This window comes from Cryptomeria japonica, chromosome 5 (assembly GCF_030272615.1).
Source record: "Cryptomeria japonica chromosome 5, Sugi_1.0, whole genome shotgun sequence".
NCBI lineage: Eukaryota > Viridiplantae > Streptophyta > Pinopsida > Cupressales > Cupressaceae > Cryptomeria > Cryptomeria japonica.
Window position 1 is genome coordinate 153,648,703 of NC_081409.1, and position 23,017 is coordinate 153,671,719.

Below are 23,017 nucleotides of genomic sequence, written 5' to 3' on the forward strand. Positions count from 1 at the left end.
ATATATATATATATGTGATGTACTCTTTCAATGAAGAGAAAGAGAGATACAGACGTAGATGTGCGACAGTGATTAGATGTGAAATGTGATTGAAGCAGATGCGAATAAATGAAGAGCTAATGAAGTGTGCGAAGTCTGTCTACTGAGCCTAATTGGAACTTGTTGTGACGTATTCACACATCGCCCCATTGCAAATGGGGAGCCCTGCTTTTTTTTTTTGCTTTCTAGGGTTTGGTTTCTAGGTCTTTTAGGGTTTTGTCTGTTAGCCTTTGCAGGATGAGTGCTGTTGAGGGGATTATTGAATAGCAGGCTTTGCTTCAGTCAGGGCGAATCCACCATGCTCCAGAATTAGGGTTTCTTTTAGAGTCTTCCTTAGGGCCTGGTTTTGCTCTTGTCGCTAATTGTGTCTTGCTTGGTGAGTGAGTATCATTCTTGAGGGTCCAAGCTAGGTCAAGTTGGTGAGTGATGAAGTCTGGAATGTCAGCTTGATCTTTAAATGCCCTGAAATTTGGCTAAGTCTGGAATGTCCTGATCCTGAAATTTGACTAAGTCTGGAAAACTGAAGAACCCTCCAAAAACTAGATTTTGCAATATAACTCCTGGAGGTCCGAAACCACTCTCAAACATCCTGGAAGTATATATGGAATATAACTTAAAGTATAAGAAAGAAGAAAGAAATGTTATATACCATAAAATGATCCTAACGGAGAGACCAAAATGTCAAATTTCGCTCCTGACCCTTCCAAAGGGTCCAGAGCGAAATTCTCCATAAGACATTCTAGTTTGACCCAAACTTAGAACCAACTCGTTCCCAGGCATTTTTGAGGGCAAAACACTTGTTTGGATGGAGAAATGTGAAAATGAAAGTCAGGATTTTGGCCAAGATTAGGAATTTCGCTCCTGATCCTTCCAAAGGGTCCAGAGCGAAAATCCTTGAAAACCTCAATTTCTTCATTGTTCAGGACAAGCTTTTGGTTTCTAAGGCATGCTTGGTGATGTTTTTTGAATGTTCTAGCCTTGTAAAGATTGAAAGATGAAGGATTTTAGTCAAGAGGATGAATTTCGCTCTTGACCCTTCCAAAGGGTCCAGACCGAAATTCTTGAAAGCTCTTATATTTCCTTGGCTAAAGGCAGGATCTTGATGGGAATGCGTGAAGAAAGGTTTGTGTTCGCCTATCAAGGAGGATTAGAGTTCAAAAGGTCAAGAATCAAGCTAAAATCTTGATTTTCGCTCCTGACCCTTCCAAAGGGTCCAGAGCGAAAATCCTTCTAGACCACCTTTACTTCTCAGTTTTGGCTAAGTGTTGCCTTCTAGGGTATGTTTGAGGGTGAATTGATTTGATCTTGCCTTGAGATGGAGTTGGTGGATTTTTGAAGGACAAGATTTTGACCTAAAGGAGAATTTCGCTCCTAACCCTTCCAAAGGGTCCAGAGTGAAATTCATCATAAACCTTGTTTCTTGACTTGAATGGATTGGAAACCTTGCTCCTAATGTGGATGATGATCTAATTTTGCCTTGTGAAGTGGTTTGAAGCTTGAAAAATGAGAAATTTAGCCAGGAATGAGATTTTCGCTTTGACCCTTCCGAAGGGTCCAGAGCGAAAATCTTCCCAAAGCACATTTCATCTAAAGTTTGGCTAATATTTTGATGTGCAGGGTACCTTGAAAGGAAGCTTGGACATTCTTGTCACCTTTGAAGATTTGAAAGCATGTGAAAATGAAGAATTTTGAACAAGGGAAATTTCGCTCCTAACCCTTCCAAAGGGTATAGAGCGAAATTCCCAAAGGCTCTTATTTTGCATTGAAGAAGGTCAAGTTTTTTGACATGGATGGAAGAAGAATAACTTGCTCTTGCCTCTTGAGGCTGTTTTGAATTGAAAAAATGAAGGATTTAGCCCAAATGGAGAATTTCGCTCCTGACCCTTCCAAAGGGTCCAGAGCGAAAATCTCTATAAGAGACATTTCTTGCTTGGTTTGGTCAAATTGAGGTGTCCAAGACATGATGAAAGGAAGAATGAACATATTGAAATCCTTGGGCATGTTTAGAAGTTGAGAAAATGAAGGATTCTGGCCAGGAAAGGAAATTTCGCTCCTGACCCTTCCAAAGGGTCCAGAGCGAAATTCCTTGTAAACCTATTTTTTAGCCTTTCTTGGACATGAAACTTTATTCCTAGCACGATGAAAGATGAAATCCTACCTTGCAAAGAGTTTTCAAGTTGAAAAAATGAAGATTTTTGGTCAAGATTGAGATTTTCGCTCCTAACCCTTCAAAAGGGTCCAGAGCAAATTTTCTCAAAAACACTCTTTGCTATCAAGTTTTGCTAGGTCAAGTGTGGGATAAGGTAAAACCAAGAAGGAATTGCCCTTGGGAGTGACTTGAAGTGCTAAGAAATCATTGAAAAGTGAAGGAATTGAGCCAAATATTGATTTTCGCTCCTGACCCTTCCAAAGGGTCCAGGGCGAAATTCACATTATCACCTAATTTGCTCATGTGAAATGCTAAAATTTGAAATGCAAGACTTTGATTAGGTCAAAACAAACATGAGCTTGCCTTTCAGAAGATTTTGGAGTCAAGAAAACAAGGTATTCAAGTCCTAATTTGAAAAATCGCTCCTAACCCTTCCAAAGGGTCCAGGGTGAAATCATCAAAAAGCCTATCATTCAACCTTGTTAGATTGAGTCAAAGGCAAGTTACAAGATTGTGAAGACAAGGACATGGGAATTTGCAAATCTAGGTTGTGAAAATTTTGACTCATGACGTAAACAAGCCTGTATGTGAGGTTCAAACAAGCTTTGAAAGTAATTTAGACCTTCATCACTTTGGATATTTCAATGCCTAAGGAGGAAAGAAGCTTCATTAAGCCTTGATCAAACCTTAAGATTCCTCAATTTTCACTAAATTTGCCAAATTCAAGACATTTGGCGAGGCTAAAGCAAGTTCGCATGAATTAAGGCATTTGCAATTGAATTAATTAATTTTTAAGCCTTAAAATAAATAAAAAATTCACCTTTCAAGCCTTGAAATTAATTTTAAAATTTAAAAAATTAAGGTGAGCGCTCAAGCCTATTATTTTGTTTTTTTAAGCAAGTCGGCCATCCTTTGAAAGGGATTTTGATTTATTTTATTGCTAATTTGCTAAGTCGGCCTCATGGAGAATTAGGGTGAGCGCCCTATATAAGGGAGATGTATTGTAGCAAATGTAAATCATTCATTCAATTCTTCTCATGCGAATTTGAAGAGCAGATTAGAGGAGTGAATTCTACCTGATTTGGAGGCGAATTTCTTGCTAATTTGGAGGATAATTTCCAGAATTTGTTAAGTGTTTGGAGGTTAGTGGAAGGCGAAGTTTTTTGAAGGCTGATTGAAGCATAGTTCATCCAAAGGAAGACCAGAAATTCAGTCCTTCTCCAGCAAATTCTGATCTCCTTTTATTCATTTTCCAAGGTTGATAGTTAAGCATTCAAAGAGGAGGTATGAAGAATCAGATTTTTGAAGTTTTTATTCAAGGTTTATTTTGATTTCCATAGCAATCTTTAAAAATCTAAGTCTTGTAAAATCTGATTTCCATTCATAATTAATTTGAAAATTCATAATTCTTGGATTTATCATGTCATTTTCAAATTAATATCTAAATTATTTCCTTGAAAGGTCTTAAATCCTATACCTTAAGATATTATGCGCAAACCTTAACTTTAAGCTTTTGTGTAGGCATCAAATGACGACCCCCAAAGCTGGAGGATCAACTACTTGGCAGACTCTCATCAAAGAAGATCAAGCCAGGACAAGGATGGCCTTCTCCGGTTCAACATCATTAGGAATGACCTCTTCCAGTCCAGCATTTTAAGGGAAGGTACACCATCCATCCTGCACATCAAAGACAAAAAAGGATCAAAGCAAGGGTCCGTTGGAGAAGCAGATAGTTTCAGAAGAGTTAATTAAAGTTAGCTTCTCAGCATCACCAAATTGAGCATCAACCAAGTGTCAGACAAGGTGGCGTCTCAGTCATCATTCCTCCAGTTGGATTGGTCCACCTCAGTGTGTCCAGATTCAATGCACTTGACTCATTAGATGACACTAACTTTGATGTACCTACCCCGGCTATCCATTGGTCAAATATTCGAGGGAAGACGTGTCCAAATAATGCAATTATTTCATTGGTCAGAATTGAGTTTGTTGTAACAAACCCTAATTAGGGTTTTCATTGTAAGGTCTTGGCCATTGATTTCAAGTTGATCTGATCCATCGATTTGTATTGAGGGCGCTATATAAGCCCTGGCTCCTCATCTTGTAAAGGCTAATAGGGAGTCAATAGATAATAGTTAGTCAGTAGTTAGAAGGTGAATAGTTAGCTAATAGTGAATAGTCAACAAATAGTATAGCACTTAGAGTAGAATAGAAAGAGAAGGCAAAGATTGTTGCCAAGATGTTGTTGTAAAAGACTTGTAAAACTTCATTGAAGAAATGGTGAAATCTATGGGTCGATTCAACAATTTGCATGGTCTCTATACTTCTCAGATTTGATTTCATGTTATTGGATGAGTGGAAGAAATGTGTTTGATTGATTGTGAAATTCGTATATCCATACTACTAGCAGTTTGTTGATTGCAGACTTGCCTTGTGTAGTCAACTGGAATCATTCAGCTTAAGCTTAACTTCAATTGTCGCTTCTTCATAGACATGCATCAGCCTGATGGTGTCTATGCCTATAGCGATGTTTTGAACATCATTAAGTTTTCCTCCGAAGATCGCACTAACCTTGTGGAGATGGTCTTGGGATGTCAAAACAAGACTTAGTTAGAATTTCATCAAAGGTCATTCATTGCTCCTACATTCTTAGTGTTAGAATTAGATCCTTCCCTCGCCCTCGTCCTTTTTTCCTTTTTTTTAAAATCTAGGCTAGTGAAATCCTGTGTTCCAACAATATTCAAAGCAAATTAGACGTTTAGTCATCAAGCGTAAGTCCCCTTGTGATTCCAGCAAAATCACATCATACCACGGAGAGCTTATCCACGAGTAGAGAACCTACATAACAGAACCTTGGAGTTACTTCGACTGATCCTTCAGCGAGATCTTCAGCAGTCGGGAACTTTGTTCAAGAGAGGATAAGATACTTCGGTATTTTATTCTGTGTTCGCATGTGCATAAAAAACACATCAACAGAATTGTACTCCATGCATATGTAAGATGCAAGTATAGCAGTTCATTTTGTCTACTTTTCTCTTTTGGGCAGTAAGCCCTTCGACAGTGAGCCTTCATCTTTTGGGTAGTGAGCCTTGCAGTGAGCATTTTGTAATATCTTATAACTAGTTATATTATATTGAGAGCTAACCCTCTTTGTGGTTTTTCCCTAATGGGTTCCCATGCAAAAAAATCTGTTGTTCTCTTGTGTATGTTGTTGTGGATGGTATCTCCACTTTTGCTTCTTATTTGATCATTCATTTCTTTATGTTACATGCTAATTGATGAGAATCCGCAAAGTGATAATTGTGTTGATTTTAAAGTGTCAGAAGGGAATATTGATGCACCCCCCATCTCAGTATTCCGACTGTTCATCAATTGGTATCAAAGCTTGGCCCCTTGATTTAGCTTTATTGCTTAAGGGAGATCTTGTTGGTTGAACATAACTCTTGAGTTAAGTGCTGAAGAAATTCTTATGGATGGAGAATTGCAGACGGCTCTTGAAGATCTTGAGAATTTGGAAAGTGAAAACAAGGATTTGAAAGAAAATATCAAAGATGCAAATGTATGCATCAAAATTGAGGGAACAAATCAAGAAGTTCAAAGAACGATATAAAGAGGTCAGCAAGGAATTGAAACAAGCAAATAAAACAATTGTTGATCTGAAGTTACAAGTTGAAGAAAGTAAGAAAACTGAGGAATGACTGAATGACTTAATCAAAGATAAGACTGAAGAATGTGCAAGACTGGAACATGATGTTGTAGTCCCAAGATCATAAGATAAATTCAAGGAAAGTATAAAGAAACTTGATGAAATGATGGCTATGCAGAAATCTTTGGAAGACAAAAGTGGATTAGGTTTTGAAACTGGTGAATGTTCAAATCAAAGGACTGAAGATAAAGGCAAGATGAAGAAGACTGAATTTGAATGGTGCACTGAAGAAGCAAACAAAGGAAGGCAGCCCCACAATCAAAGAAGTTCTGGAAGGAAACCTTCGGTCTGACAATTTATTGCTCAAAGGTACCCTTCGTTTAATGACTGTTATTTTTCTTGTAATAAATTGGGACACAAAGCTCTAGAATGTAGAAATGGAATGAATCAAAATATTCAGTGTTTTAGTTGCAAGAGATTTGGTCATAAGGCTAGTGACTATAGAAGTCAAATTATGGATGGAAGAAATAGATTCTTTTATGGTTATTGTCAGTTATGCAATGGTTTTGGACACAAGGCTAATAAATGTAGATCTAGAATGACTACAAGAAATTCAAAACAAAGGAATATCTAGTGCTTTAATTGCAACGAGTTTGGGCATATTGCTAAAACATGCAGGAGCAGGAATATGAAGAAAGATAATTCAGTAAAAAGGAATGAACCTGTAAAAAAGATTGATGTAGAAAAGGTGAGGAATGAAATGAAAAAGATTTGGAGAAAGAATGTAGCGGACTTGATAGAAAATGTTGTTGCATTTGGCTCCGATGCAGAAATCCCCTCTAGAAACTAGTTTGAAAGCTTTGGCTCAAGGGTAGTGTTGTGATCATTTCACACATCGCCCCATCAAGATGGGGACCCCCCTCTTTTTTCAAGCCCTTGCCTCTTAGTCTAGTCTCTCTCCTTTTCATAGGTGAAATGAGTAAGTTTATAGGGTTTAGATGTCATGTCAGTTAATCAGGAGTCCAATTGAAGAGCCTAAGGAAGTTGCTAGTTAGCGACACTCCAAGAGTTCAAGGTTGAAGGGTAAACTCCAATCACTTTAGATATCCTTGGTAGAAGTTGTTTCCAAGAGGCCTCATCTTGCCAGATTGAAGGGAGAAAATGAACCAAGGTGATATGCAAATAAGCAATTTGAGATGTCGAATCACCTTAGTCTCCAAGCCTCAAAACCGCACTTCACATTGAGTGATAGATGAGCGAATTTTCCCTTGAGTGCATTATAGGTATGAGTTTGAACGTTTGAGCGAGGTAGTTTAAGAATTGAACTCATATGCAATGGATTGATTGAAAGGCTCATTTGCAATCTATTTCATCTCCAAGTTTTCCAGAGGTTTTAACTTCATGAGTTGCACTTTTGGAGCGAACTTCATGACTTAGCATTTTGGAGCGAACTTCATGACTTAGCATTTTGGAGCGAACTTCATGACTTGCATTTTGGAGCGAACTTCATGAGTTGATGATCAAGGGTGACTTCATGAGTTAGAAAATTGGAGCGAACTTCATTTTTGAGGAATTTGGAGTGATTTCATGAGTTGCACTTTTGGAGCGAACTTCATGACTTTAGCATTTTGGAGCGAACTTCATGACTTGCATTTTGGAGCGAACTTCACGAGTTGATGATCAAGAGTGACTTCATGAGTTAGAAAATTGGAGCGAACTTCATTTTTGAGGAATTTGGAGCGATTTCATGAGTTGCACTTTTGGAGCGAACTTCATGACTTCCCAATTTGGAGCGAACTTCATCAATGAGCACACATGAGCAAGCCTACATGAGTGAAATTGAAAGAGAAGCGAGGGATGTTTGATAGCACTTGCCTTGAATGGATTAAGTTTGAAATGAACTTCACAAACTCAACATTTGGAGCGACTTCATGAGTTGATAATTTGAGGCGAACTTCATGAGTTGACAAATTGGAGCGAACTTCATGAGTTGACAAATTGGAGTGAACTTCATGAGTTGACAAATTGGAGCGAATTTCATCTTCGAGACATTTGGAGCGAAGTTCATACAAGTATACTTCATGAATCAAAGAAATGGAGCGAATTTCATGCAAAAGTGAACTTCATGAGTTAGGAATTTGGAGCGAATTTCACACAAATAAACTTCATGAGTTGAGAAAGACAAGCGAATAAGCTAGGTGAGAGAAGCAAACTTCATGAGCACACGAATTTCATGCAAAAGTGAACTTCATGAGTTAGGAATTTGGAGCGAATTTCACACAAACAAACTTCATGAGTTGAGAAAGACAAGCGAATAAGCTATAGGTGAGAGAAGCAAACTTCATGAGCACACACCCTTAAGGCGACTTTCATATCTAAGCTTACATGAACGACTTTTAACATCACAACTTGACCTACAAAGATGAACTTCATGAGTTGTGAATTTAAAGCGAAATTCATGATTAGATGGAGGAGCAAATTTCAAGTGTATTGAGAAGCATGAGTGAAATTCGTGAGTTAGAGATCAAGAGCGACTTTATGTGTTTGAGAGTTTGGGGCGAACTTCATGTATTGAGAATTCAAGGCGAACTTCGTGAGTTTGAAAATTGGAGCGAACTTCATGTTTGAGGAATTTGGAGCAACTTCACTAGTTAGAGATCAAGAGCGAACTTCATGAGTTTTAAAAATGGAGTGAACTTCATGAGTTTAAAAATCAGAGCGAACTTCATTGATTTACAATGCATTAAAGTTAATCAAACATTATTTTAGCGCTCAAAATTAAAATTTGAAATTGATCAAGAGGTAAGTCGGCTTAGGCAAATTTTTTTATTTTATTTCAATTTAGCCAAGTTGGCCTTCATAGGAAAAGACACAACTCTCACCCTGATCACCTATAAGAGAGAGTTTGAAATAATCATTTCAACGCCAAATCAAACAAATCATTCTTTCTCTCTTGAGCTAATTTCACCAGCAGGCAGCAATCTGTGTTTGATAGCGAATTTTGAATCAGCAATTAGTGAATTTCAAGTGCAGATCACCAAATTTAGCAGCAAGAGGACGAATTTACTCCAAAAGGATCAGCAACATCATCTTCATAAAGGCGAGTTTTAGCAGATTGGAGGGCGAACATCATACTTCAGCAGCTAAGAATTAAGGAGACAAAGATCCTTTGAGCACCAGCATTCACATCATTAATTAGATTTTGAAGTTAAATTCAGAAATCAAGAAGTAAGTGCATCATTTGGACTGATATAAAGTCAGGAGCAGGTCTGATTTAGGTTTGATAGTGATTTTGTTAAGGCAAATTAGACCTTCCTAATGGATATAATGAGTAAATCAGTCTTATTTAGCAATTGATTTCATATTTTAGATGCAAGATTCGGTTCATGCTTGAGTAAATAGGCTTTAGTACATCGATATTTCACCACTACTCTAACTTCCATATCTCTCATAGGTGAAAGATGGCGGCTCCCAAACCAAACAAGACCCTCTCCCGCCAAGTGCTCATCAAGGAAGACTTGAAGGGAAGTGCATTCGAAAGCAGGATCACATCGCATTGGAGCAAAGTAGGAGAGACACTAATCTTGGAAAGTTCGACACCAAGAAGTTCTGGCACCCATCATACATAAATGAACTTATAGCTAAAACCAAGAAGATGATTGAAAGTGGGATCATAAATGCAGCTGGCTTTCCTCCCGTGGTTTAATGCTACAAGCTCATTGTAGAATGTGCTCAACACTATGACTCTGCCTCTAGGAGAATTGTGGCGAAGGATGGGACAGTGCTCGCATATCTCTAGGAGACAGCACTCAGCGAGACATTTCATCTATGCGAGCCTAAAGACATGGTCTACATAAGCATAGAAGGAGCTAAATCCGCCTATGATGATGATCCAGATGCTTGTGCGAAGATCATTGATAAGTTTTGGTTGAAGAAGAGTAGAGGCTGAAGGAGTAGATGGCCTGATAAGCTACATAGGATAGGCTTCAATGACGAATTCAGAGACTTCATCACCTTACTCCATTGATTGGTTGGTGCACCCGAGGCTTCATATTTCAAGGATTGGATGTTCTACTTCATTGAGACCGTCACTCATGGCAAGAACGTAGTCAACTGGGCGAGGCTCATTAGCAACAACATTGATCAACAGTTAAGAAGGCTAATGCGCACTAAAACGTTCTATATGAGCTCCTACATCATATACTGCATTGCAAGAAATTATGAGTATCCAGGACTCATGTACACCGACATAGTTGGAAGGAGACTTGGACAGATTAAGGTGTATGATTGTTACCCGCAACTTAAGCATCCACTTAAACAACACTACAGGAGAGTGAATGATGCTTTCACTATGCATATCACGAGAACATTTCGAGGTGGATTGCAACAAAGACTCTCTCCAGAAGCACAAGCATTGGTAGAGCAACATGGTGTGTGGTTCATCCAGTTCTCGAAGTTCACATATATTAGAGTTCAAGGGTCTCCTGTTCCTCCCTATATGTTGCCACGCTACCCAACAAATAGAGTGGTGCTACTTGAGGTGGTGAGACAGTTATTGGCGTATATCAAGGCATATAGGCATAAACATGGAGCCAGTGTCTCTTTTCCTATCATATTTGGAGATTCCATTGAAGTATGCCCATCCACTCATGCAGCAGAAGATGCCGAGAAGGAGTTAGCATTACATTCACTCAAGCCATTCACAACTAGAGATTGGTTTGATCCATATGGTTATGTGAAAGAAGTTTTGGGAAGAAAGCATGGACACCGGTGGCATCTTGAGGATTATTGGATGAACGTTCAAAATGATGTGGAAGTGAAGAAGAAGATGTATTCTAGGCTACGTCTTGATTTCATCTGGAAATGCAAGTTTTTTCATGTTGCCGATCAAGTTCAAGATAGTGACAACTATTTCCAAGCATCCTACACCAAAGAAGATAAAGAGATCAAATTCAAATGGGCGGATATGGAAGTTGATGACTTGAAGGAGTTAATGAAACCAGTTTTGGAATACACTCGCATATGGATAGACATACAACACCTAAAGTTGAAAGAGCAAAATATAGCACCGACATTCCACACAGAGGAAAGAGCAGAAGATGAAGATGAAGCAAGCGCAAGTGGGAGCACACTTAACCATCTCATTCGAGAGGATCAAAGAGAAAAGAGGATTGTGGAGAAAAGGAATTCTCAAGGAAGAAGCATAAATCAAGTACGAGTCATCCTTCCTCTAGGCATGAAGAACGAAGGATAGAAAAAGAGTTGAGTCAAGGAGCCAATGAATCGGCAGAATCTACAGTCCACAATGATAAAGGCAAAGAAAAAGCATCTCAAGAGCAAGAAGATCTCACCATCTCATTCAAGAGATTGAAGGAGGCGAACAAGAAGATAATGATGAAACCACTTCACCACCTAGAGATGAGCAGGTGCATGAAGAAGCACAAATTCAAGAAGGAAGATCTTCTATTCTGGAGTGGCTAAAAGAAAGACTAGTTCAAGAAGTGATAGTAGTTGAGGAAGAACAAACATATGATATAGTGGGTCTTCTAAACCAAACTCAAGAAGTCACCGAGAAGAGGAAAGCTACGAAGATGTTGAAGGTGATTAGAGATGATTCAGGATCAAGGAAATTGCAAATAGCTACTCCAAGGGTTGAGAAGTATGAAGGTGAGATCACAGCGGATGAGTATGACATGGAAACTATTGATTTAGGTCCACTCACCTCCGAACAAGCTATAGGTGATGCAACTGATTCATTGAAGGCAGTTAATGACATGTTGAGAGCTGAAATAGAGAAGAATAGAAGATTGGAGAAGGAAATAAGTGCGTGGAGGAACTATGTTCAGCAATTTCAGCGACCATTGAGACATCAGAGTCGAGCAGCTACACCGCCTCCCTTGCTTCCCGCAGAATCAGTTGATCATATGGAGAAGATGAGGAACTCCACACAGTTGATGGATGCATGGATAGTGGATTCATATACTAGAGTTAGCAAATTCATGAAGGACATAATGCAGACACTCGATACAGTCATAAAAGTCCTTGGGAGAACTCATGTCCTCATAGAAGCCTCTGAAGCATTTGCTCATGCTAGAGATGTCATCATTCCAGTACTTCAAGTAATAAGGAAAACACCGAGGGAAGTCCTATCAAGAGAGAAGATAAGAAGAGAAGGAACTACACCTAGCCTTCTACGATGGAGTAGCCTACTCCGCACAAAGAAGATCATTTTTTAGGAGATTGGAAACGGATGTAGTCAAGTTCAAGATGATATGCACCAAATCCATGATAAGATAGTGGAAGTAGCACAGATTGTTTTGGAAAGAAAGATTGATCCTGGCACAATTATAGAAGCTAAGGAGTTGGAGGAAAGAATAAGAGCTATCTTCCATGGGGATGATGGAATGATCACCAAGGAATGATTGAATGATATGCTTGAGTTCGTGGTTTTAGCAAGCAAAACATAAGAACTCGAACCTGAATGGGAGGATGCTATTGTCAAAGCTTTCGATGAGGTCATGCACATGGAGGAGCAGCTGAAGTCTCTGCCTGAGATCTCGATGACAGAGATAGATGATATGGTGACCAGATTCATTGAATATGCCAGAAAGGAACGTGAGAAAGGGAACCGGATTCTAGAAGACAATTTGTTATGATCCCACTTGGCATTTCATTTTCCTATTGGAGGATGCTTCCTCAGTTTTTGTGTCGACACATGCTTTTATCTCATTGGTTGATTTTCTGATGATGTTTATCTAGATGGGGTTTCATTTGTATCAAACCCTAATTAGGGTTTAGGTGGCAAAATCTTGGCCCTTGATCTTCATTCGATTTCGGCCCTTCATTGTATTTGGGAGTCCTATATAAACTCCACTCATTTCATTTGTAAAGGTGAATAGAATAATAATAGAATAGAAGATAGAATAGTGAATAGAGAGATTTTGATTAGAAATCAAGAGTGATAAGAGAAGGACTTGAAGAATTGTTGTTGTTTGGCCATTGGATTAATAAAACATTGAAGTTATGGTATTTCTATTCAATCTTCGAAACCTATTGCATGGTTCTTTATCTTCTCAAGTCAATCCTTGATGTTAGTTTAAGCATTTAGATTAATCATTAAATGATGGAATGTTGCATTTGATGTATTGTGAAACTTGTTATCCATACCACTAGCCTCTTGCTGATTGTAAGTGAGCTTTGTGTGGTCAACTGGAACCTTTAAAATTGCTTAAGTTCGATTGTTGCTCAATTATTGATATGCATTCAAGTGATGGTATCTATGCTTGCCAATGATTTGAAAACCTCCAAGTATCCTTAGAAGATTGCACTAGTTCTAGTGGAGTTGTTCCTGTATGGTGATGCTACAACTAGTTGAGTTTCACTTGTGTCATTCTTCATCCATTCATTCTTAGGATAGCTTAGAACCTCTCTAAACCCTTAGCTTTTGCCATTTTTTTTTTTTGACAATCATTTAGTAGTATTAGTAAAGAACCTCACTGCATTATCATTCGCAAAATACTTCATAAATCTTTCGTAACCATAAATGCCCCTTGATGAAACAACAATCACAACGACGAACAAAGCTTATCCACACGTAGTGATCCTACTTTCATGAACCTTGGAGTCTTCTCAAGTGATCCTTAAGCTAATCTTCAACATTTGAGAGATTTTATTCAAGAGAGGATTAGATACTTTTGGGTATTTTATTCTGTGTTTGTATGCTCCTAAAAAACACATCAACAAGTAGCTACAATGAAGATCCTTTCCCCTCACCAAAGAGGTTGATGCTATTGTCATAACATGTTGATATGTTGGATAAATTGATGAACTTGAACTCTTGGTGAAGATCGCGACATAAAATATTGCTATGCGGTAGAATGCAAAGTTTCAGAAAGTGATTGTTCACACAGGTAGAGATGTTTATCAGCTTTTTGGTGATATGACGGTTTTGGCGGCAAAACCCTAGGTTATTCAACAAAATATATGTTTTTTGATGTTCATTTTGTTATTGGTGAATTGGCAAATTTGAGGAGCGGAAAGAAGTATTCAAGCGGAATTTCTATCAGCAGAGCTAAGGTATTTACAAATTCTATCTCATGGATTCCAACAAGTTGGTTAGTTGTGAAGATGAATTTTGATCTAAATTCATGAAATTCATGAAAAAGTCGATAAGAGATGTTTCCGTTGGTGCATTTTCGTCACTACGAGCTAGGGTAGTATGTCTTGAAGATATCTACAAGTTTGTTGATGTACAAATTGAAGAGTATGACAATGTAAAAATAAAGAATTTCAAAGGTTCTCTCTCTAGAGAAAATTTACAGTTGGTCGTCGAGTTAGGGCTCAAGGGTTTGAATGTTTGGAGTGAATTTCTGATTATAGTTGATGAAGAATTGGTCAAGATTGTGTAGAGCAAAATTCATGATGACTACATTTGGTTGGATAAACCATATCAGATCACAAAGGAAGTCCTAAAGGTTGTTATTGGTCTTTGTTCGGATGGAACTGCACCAATGATGAAGACAATAAGGAACAAAGAAGTTGAAGCATTGATAGGTGTGACTTCGGATCAAAGAGCTCTATAGATTGACACCATTACAAACCCTCTGGTAAGATATGTTGCTATGGGTTTTACCTATAAGATTTACTTTCGGAATAGAGAAGGTTCTACATTTGCTATTGCAGTATATGTTGCTTATCATATGACTAAGACAGGAAAATACTATGATTTATGTGAACTATTGAGACAACAAGTATTGAACAATATCAAGTTGACAAAGAATGATGGTTATGCTTTTTGTTTTGGATCGTTGATTGTATGTTTGGCATTTTACTTTTTAACTTCATTACAAATGAAGGAGATTGTTGTTTGGGATGAGAACTTACCTATAGGAAAGCAAAGTTCTCATCGTGACTCTCTAGGACTCGCTCTAGGCAAAAATAACTAGAAATTGGTTTTTTTGCCGAGTTCTGCTGAGTTTTTGCCGAGTCCTGATGATTTTCTGCCGAGTCCCGAGTCGGGTCAGCCTTGTCAAGTCCGAGTCTCGTTTGTATGATTTGGATAATTTGAATGACAAAGATAGGTCTTGCAAAGAACATTTCTATGAACTTTGGAAGAACTTGATTTCAAGATATAGGATCCCAGCAAAATGTGTTGAGATGTATAGGGATAGCATTACATTCTTGGTTGATACAAATCATTGTTTCATGGAAGCAGTGTTGCCTCGAAACTTCCAGCTAACAAAAATTGGAAATGAAATTAGCACTGAAAAGTATATGATGTATGCAGATGAGCTTCTTAAAGTTCAGTTAGATCTCATTGAAGATAAGTTTGGTACTTATGAAGAACTCATTGGATCAAATGTTACTGGACAGATGGCTCTGGAAAGATCCTCCTCCAATAAGAGAAGCAGAAAATCTATTGAGGTCCCCTCTACGGGGTATGTGTTTTATTATTGGAAGTTAACAAGAATTGTAATAGAACATGAACAATACAACATATGGAATTCAGAGTAACATATGGCAGAATGATATATCTTCTATTGCAAAACCATGTAATGAGTACAAAATGAACTTCCTGTTCCCAATACAAGACATGATATATATACCACTTGGTGGTTGGTTAAGAGTGCCAACTGTCGGCAACTACCAACTACCCCTACAGGAACTATAATTTATTACACTGCCAAAACAAAGTATTATTTATTTAGTCGCGACATTTTTGCCGTCTACAATTGTTAAACTATTTTGGTAATTTAATGAATTTATTATTTATATATATTTTTTAAATTCCAATTTATACAAGGCTAATTTATTGCCGAATTTTTTATCCTTGCTGAACTTCATCTGAATTTTATTGCCGCGGAACTCGAATTTGAATTCGAACTTTGTGACTTAGCTCCTTACTATCCCTTGACGGTGATCACATGCTGAATTTTTGTTGGTTATTTTTATCTCAAAGCCATGTAGACATCATGGTATATAGATTGGATTATGACACTATGAGCATGGTCACATCACTGTCATTAAATCATGCTTTGAAGAAGACAATCCAGTGTCTGTAGATTCCATTTGAACTACTAGGCATTGTTTTGTGGACCATCACATAGATAGTACCACTAAAACAATCTTACCAGTAACAACACTTCTAGGTTTGGCAACCCAGTGCAATGAGAGATATGACGACCGCTAGGCATGCTCAGTGAGACATGAACTTGCATCCATTGACCTTTGAGGTCTATGTCTCGAAATAGGCTTTAATACCTTATAAGTCTTACTTCATAAGTCAAATCTCATATCAAAAGCATTCTTAACTTTATATTAAGAAAATAACATAAAAATGAGATTCCACAACCTCCTAAAATGTGAAAAAAAGAAGTGAGGCCTATATAGACAAAATTCACAAGGCTGACTAAAAAAACTTGTCTTTTTTTGAATTACATGTGTATATAATGCCTTATTTTTCAGTTTTATTCACTGTTGGACTTGTGTTGCCCCAGTTTTGATTTGTTTATTACTTGGGCATGGAGCATGATTTTGGTGCAAGGTAAACTTTAAAATGCATCTATATGCAATTTTTGGCATTTGTGACTATGAGTTAAATTATCTCTGGTTGGTTATCAACCCTAAGGCACAAGGACATCAAGGAAATTTGGGAGATGGACGAAGATAAGGATGAAGGGCAGCAGGGAGAAAGGCTTGAAAATGGAGTGCAAAAATTGCACTACATAATCCTATTCTTGTCCTAGTACCCACATCTTATGATGACTGTATTTAAATATAATGTAGTTTTTAATCCATATTCATTTACTCCTTTATCCTATTTTGAAATGGCATTCCCATCCTTGTACTTGCACCACATGTTCCCAGGTGACCATGCTATTAATTTAAATGGGAAACTTTATATCAATGTTTTTTTTACTCCTACGTTATTGTTTAAACTTTGAAGTCCTTGTAATTTTATTATCAACAGGTATTTTATAATTTTATTGAAGGAGTTCTTTTTTGTTATGCCCTTAATTTTGATTGTAATTCTTCAAGGCAAAAAATTTAAAATGCAAAGCCAAACAAAAAAGGCAAAAAGCAATGTGTCTTTTATGTGATCCTATTTTATAACACTATTATTATTGTCATGGATTCATTTTGGTATCCCATAAATTTCCTTGGGCTTGACCTAGAATCTTGACATGCTCCAACTTCTTGTGTGTGAGCTATACATGACTGCTGACAACAGTAGAATGCATTTCAACTTCAACTTATTCAACAGATGAATATATTCCACTAATTCTCCAGATAACAACAACCAGAAATTCTATTCTGCTCTGCCTGTATGAATCTGCTCTAATCTACCTTGTTAACCAATAATTCTATCTTTTTGAGGTTATAAATTTTGAACAGCACCTTCTGTCTGCCTTTACTTTCTTTCCTAACTTTTCTCTCTTACATCTGCTAGTTACCTTGGCCTACACTAAAAAACCTCTTAAGACACCTATAAGAGTGTGCAAGTATGGGACTTAAGCTAGAATATCTCTGACTAGCAGATGGCTTCCACATAAACTCAAGTTTTGGATGAATCCCTTTTGTTGCTTCTTATTTAGGTTTCAACAAACATGAGTAAAGAATTGCTTGTCAGTTTATCCTTTGATGGTGTAAAGCAATAGGATACTAGAGTACCAAATTCGCCTAGCAGAAGTGTTTGAGTGTGAATACAACTTGATCTAAACCATCAGTGTACTTGAAGCAGTATTGGGATGAGATCCTGAATATCGATAGAGGGGCCAACTATTCCCACTGAGGCATGGGCAGGCAGGTGCAGCAACTAACATTAGTTCTTCACTGATATTAAAAATTCACACTGTGCAGCTGGTATGAAATCATCCATTTGTTCTATGCTTTCTTAGGCAAAGAAATCCTTTTTCGTGGCTCTCAGATATGAGAGGATTCATAGAAAGACCCGTGACAAGTCTGATTAATCACAAGCTTCTCTTGCTGTTCCTAGTGCATGTGCAGTCAAATTCAAAGGAGCAATTGATAATATTTAGATAGTGTTTGATAAATTGGGTTTTTAAGCTTCTCATTGAAGCTAATTTTATTTTTTCTTGTGTGTGCATCATAATTTTAGTTAAATGCATATGAAGCTTTAATGTCAGAGACATCATATTTTTGGTATAAAATAATATTTTTATTTATATCTATTTAAATATGGACTTTAGATTTCGGTTTAAGTGTTAATGTGTAAGCCAGGAGCAAAGTGTCAATGTATGCCAATCTTCTAACATCTATTCATTTTTGTATGCTTCTTTAGCTGGCTGGCGTGGTTGCTGTCGAGGTTACTGGAGGTCCTACAGTTGAATTTGTGCCTGGTCGTAAGGTGAATGTACAACAGATTCTCATCAGTTGATGTTGAAATCAGTATGATTTGCTAAATGTGGTTCACATGCTTTTTAATCAGGATTCATTAGTCTCAACAAGAGAAGGACGGCTTCCCGATGCCGAGAAAGGTTTCTGGCATTCCTCATGACTTATTTGAACTTATTTGAATTTATTTGAATTTTCAGAGTCTTTTTTATGCTTAAGCATTGTATTGAATTGTAAATAGAAGTATGAATGTACTAATTTATGAATTCATTTTACTGAACTGTGGAAATTATGCTAATTAAAATGTGGAAATTATGCTAATTATAGATACATGAATAATTATGATGCTAAGAATAGAATATCAATATTGCAAACTTGTGGTATTTTCTTCTTATATTTTAATATTTTATGGCATTTGCAACTAGTTTGTTTTGGGGTGACTAGAATTCAATCTATTTAAAGAACTTCATAAATAAAACCAGGAATATTTTATGGTGTGCTGCGAGATAAAAAGCTCTGCTATTTTGATACTGGGAATGATGCCTTTGTTAGAGAACAGTAGCAAGTCCAGTAGGGTTTGTTGAGTGGTCAGGTGAGGTGTTTAAAATTTTGTATGCCAGGTTTTAAAAGTTTAAAACCCACTGAGCAATGCCCATATTCAAGTCACTGTGTTAAAGCAGATCACTCCTGGCTGCTCTGTTTGGCTAAGGCAGGCATGTCACAAAACTGAATAGGGGTTGTTTAGTACCAAAAATGTTACTGGAACTTGTCAATTTCCAAATTTCTGAGTAGCAAAAAAGTGAGTAGCACTGCACAAAAATTGATACATGTTACTTTGTTACTTATAATTTCTTTTAGTAGGTGCCCTAGTATAACCTTTTTTATTTAAATGGTTCTGCTCCTACTTTTTTCTCCAACAGAGTTTCTGACTTCTACAATGGTGTAAATTGGTTTCAAGATAGTCCTCATAGAATTATTTATATTATTTTTCGTGAATAACTTCATGAGGCATGGTTTGTTTATTTGGATAAAATAATCATTTAGGTTTCCAAGTTCAATCTGGCATTTGCTTGCATAATTTCTTGATGTATTTTCATTTAAAATTTGTTTTAAATGGGGATGATGTTTTTAATTAGAGAGCTTTGCACGTTGTTTACAATTTTAGATCTGGTTTTCTTAAATCTAGTGAGAATCCTTCTATGAAATCTTGTGGCATGTTGAAGGCTGAAACTATGCAAGAATTTAAGAGTTTCTACTTAAACATGAACTATTTATTGGAGTATTTGTTGAAGAGAAATGTTTTTTCTTTCAAAGATTAAATAGTTGGGGATATTTATTTGGGCCCCTGCCCATAAAACATAACAGAAATACAAAATGCAAATTACATATAGATATAAATGTTAAACACAGCCAGAAACAAGAGATACAGAACAAGGGGTAGACCTGACAAAAGTTCTGCCACCCCAAAACTCACCATGAATGAAAACAACCACGTACTACCACTGCAGCCACCTATCCAAGTTCAAAAACCGCCTACTGCTACTGCTGGAGTCACAATCAGGAGCTCCTCAATGACCCACACTTGTAAACTCCACTCCACCCCTCTCAGTGTCATCCTCGATTTCAATTTTGTTAGGAACTGAGCAGTATTGCCTGCCAAGGCAGGTTCCAAGGACAGGAAACACACTCTGTGTATCACCTCAACCCTATGCTTTGACCTGTGCACCTTATCATGGCAAAGATAATGGAATTGTGTGATCATTGGTGACCTCAAGGTGACCCTTGTTGTGGGTCACTATGAGATCCATTAGTAATTTATCAATGTCAGCATGATATGCTCTCAGGACCTGCACCTTCCTCTTCAGCAATGTCAACTGTTCATCCTTGACACCTGTACCACTCAAAGCTTCTTAAGAGCTGGGTCTGCAAGCTGGCCCCAGCACTCACCTCTCTGCCTTTCCTGATCTCTACTTGCTCAGAAGGAATCAAAGACATACCTTCAAAATGTTTAGGTAACAATAATTTGAGAAGCCACATCTGCTACTTCACTTCAGGGACTTACATGGCGAATTCGGTAATGAAATCTTGCTTGATAGAAGCTTTGGATCTCAGCGGCATCTTCAAATTGATACTGCCCTCATTCAACACAACCTTGATAAACCTGGAAGCAGCAGGAGCAGAGCAGTTAAAAATGTGACCTAAGCAATATCCATCACTAATCTCTAAAAGGGTTATGAGCCTTACAAGAGCTGGCTTTGTATGCCACGACACTTGCAAACCAGAGAGGCAACCAGAAAGAAAATGCATAGAACGGACTGCATAGCCAACCTAGCACAAGCCACTGCCAATTTAACACAATCTTGTTGCATGTGCTCATAATCTTATGAAAATTTTGCACATGCCTATTAATGGGGTTCCCATCTTTGCATGCACCAAAAATACCTCCAAACAAGAAATCAGAAAATAAACACAGCATAAAAGAACAAAGTTCATCCGCCATTAACAAAATAACCAAAGGTCATAAATTAAGGGGCTTCATATGGTAGGAAAGATTCAATGCATTCCTAAAATGAAGGTATTATATAATACAATTAATGGGTCTTGATTGACCCTAAAATTTGCAACTAACTATTCCTCTGCATTCGCCATCCATCGCTGATTGACAAAAAGGGTATTGTTGAACTTGAAATATATAGACCGGCATTGATCCTTCAGCCCAAAATATCACTATGCACCTGAAACTCTGGATCATAGTTGTTTAAAGCAGTGCTTTTGGGTATGTTTCCCCTGCCCTGGTACCCCCACCCCATCCCTGAAACATTCCAGGCCCCGGGGTGTTAGGGATGCCTCAGAAATTCTGATTTTGATATATACCTACTGGTTGAAGTGACTCAGAATCAAGCTCCGATTTTGACATAGACTTGAGCTCCAATTTTGATTCAGACCTACCAGTTGCATCTGCTGATTAGGGACAGCCATATATTTTGTCATTTTATAGTTGAAATTTGTAGCTTTTGGGCATTTTGTTAAAATTCTTTATAATATGTATGCACATTGATTATGAAAACATTTGAATTTGTTACTTTGTTTGTCAATTCTCATGTGAAATCTCAGTTCAAGTCTAATGTTATGTATTAAGCTTCTAGAATATCTTATGATGAATGCTTTATCAATGTTTTGATATGAATATCTGAAATTTCTCTATATTATAAAATTTTCCCTACTTTTTAATAGTTGTCCCTTGCCATTCTCTAAAAAATGGCCCAAAGGTACCTCTGTACCGGAAACATGTCCTGCCATCCCCTGCTGACCCCATTTACAAAACTTGGGGGAGCATAGGTTTAAAGCCTTATTAAGATTGTCAAAATCTTGTTTTGCTTACCAGTTTGATCCTTATGAGTGGTATTACGTGGCTTCAGCTCTCTGATCAAAGGAATCACTTTCTTAAATTCCCTGCAGGAAGCAGTGACGTTCTATTCAGTAACAATAGGTTTGGAAGGGTGAAGGGAGGTCCTTTAGAAGACTTAGGTAAATCTGTAACTCCAACAACGTGCACTAAGATGGGATTCTGCTTATTCAAGACATATACATTGTTTGCAGCAAGTTTAACCTTTTCAGAGATGGATCTTGACCAATTTGAGAACTGGCTATCAGGTTGCACTTAAGTCAACCTTAATGACATGGGCAGTTTTGGTGGAAGTCAGGGAGGTTGGGAAAATCCACTGCATATGAATCTTAGAAGTAAGCTTGCACCTTGACACAATAACAGACCAAAATCCTTAACAGATCATAAAACATTACCACCTTGGCAGGTTAGAGTGTTGAGATGCTGGTAACCCACTTAAATTGAGTCCTATGGGCATCATGCCTATATGCTCTTTTCTAACAGTATCACAACCTTTGGTAATCTTCTTTGCCATCATCAATAGGAGATAGCCAAACTATAGAGAGCCACAACAAGATCTAAAAACCTAGAAAACTAACTAGAGTACTGTTGATGTGTTTTTATGCACTATGCAACATAGAATAAAATGCCAAAGGCACTCTATCCTCTTTTGATCAAAATCTCCTCGGATGCTAAATTATGTGATCAACTGAGATGACTCCAAGGTTTTTATTGTCAGGTCTTGACGTGTAGATAGCTCAATGGTTGATATGATTTTGCTAGAATCACAAGGGGACTTACGTTTTGTATTAACTCCTGCTTGATTGCTTGAATGATGTTGGAACATAGGAAGTTCACTTAACTTAAAAACAAAAGGCAAAAGAGATAGGGTTTAAGAAGCTAGTCTAATCCTAGGACTATAAGAACTAATTGTTGATTAGGTGTGACGATACCAAGCTTTGTTTCGCCATCAAGGAACAACTACACAAAATTGGTGCAATCTCCCAAGGATAAACAAATGATTTTCATACCACCAATGCTCATCAACCACACGAACAATGAGCATGAAGTAATAGAAGTTAAGCTTTCACACAAGTTGTAAATCCGTAAATCGTGCTAACTTCAATAATAGCCGAAATACTCTTTATTCTTAAATAAACTCATAAATCAGTTAATAAGTCTATTTCATTCCACTTTTCCATCCATAGCTTCATTTGATCATTCCATTTATATCGTAATAAACACAAAATTTCTATAAAAGATAAAGATTCTTCATTCAATAAATCGATAAAAGTAGTATCTCAATCATATAGTACTTAGGCATTTCAAGTTGTCATAAGTTCAATAAAAAAATAATACAAAGTAAAGGGTGAGATGCATCCGTTGATCTGCAACCCAAGCTATCTTCAATGAAATCTTTAGCATGAAGACAAGAACAAGATTCAGG

At 37.4% G+C, this 23,017-nt stretch overlaps 1 protein-coding gene across 1 annotated transcript in view; it reads left to right on the forward strand.

Moving 5' to 3' along the window:
- Window positions 1–23,017, forward strand: part of LOC131067630 (L-ascorbate peroxidase 3) — a 79,013-nt gene that overhangs the window by 31,410 nt on the left and 24,586 nt on the right. Inside the window, exons 4-5 of the mRNA XM_058002719.2 lie at window positions 18,133–18,198; window positions 18,280–18,328. Coding sequence (XP_057858702.2) covers window positions 18,133–18,198; window positions 18,280–18,328 — 115 coding nt within the window. The remainder of the gene's footprint in view (window positions 1–18,132; window positions 18,199–18,279; window positions 18,329–23,017) is intronic.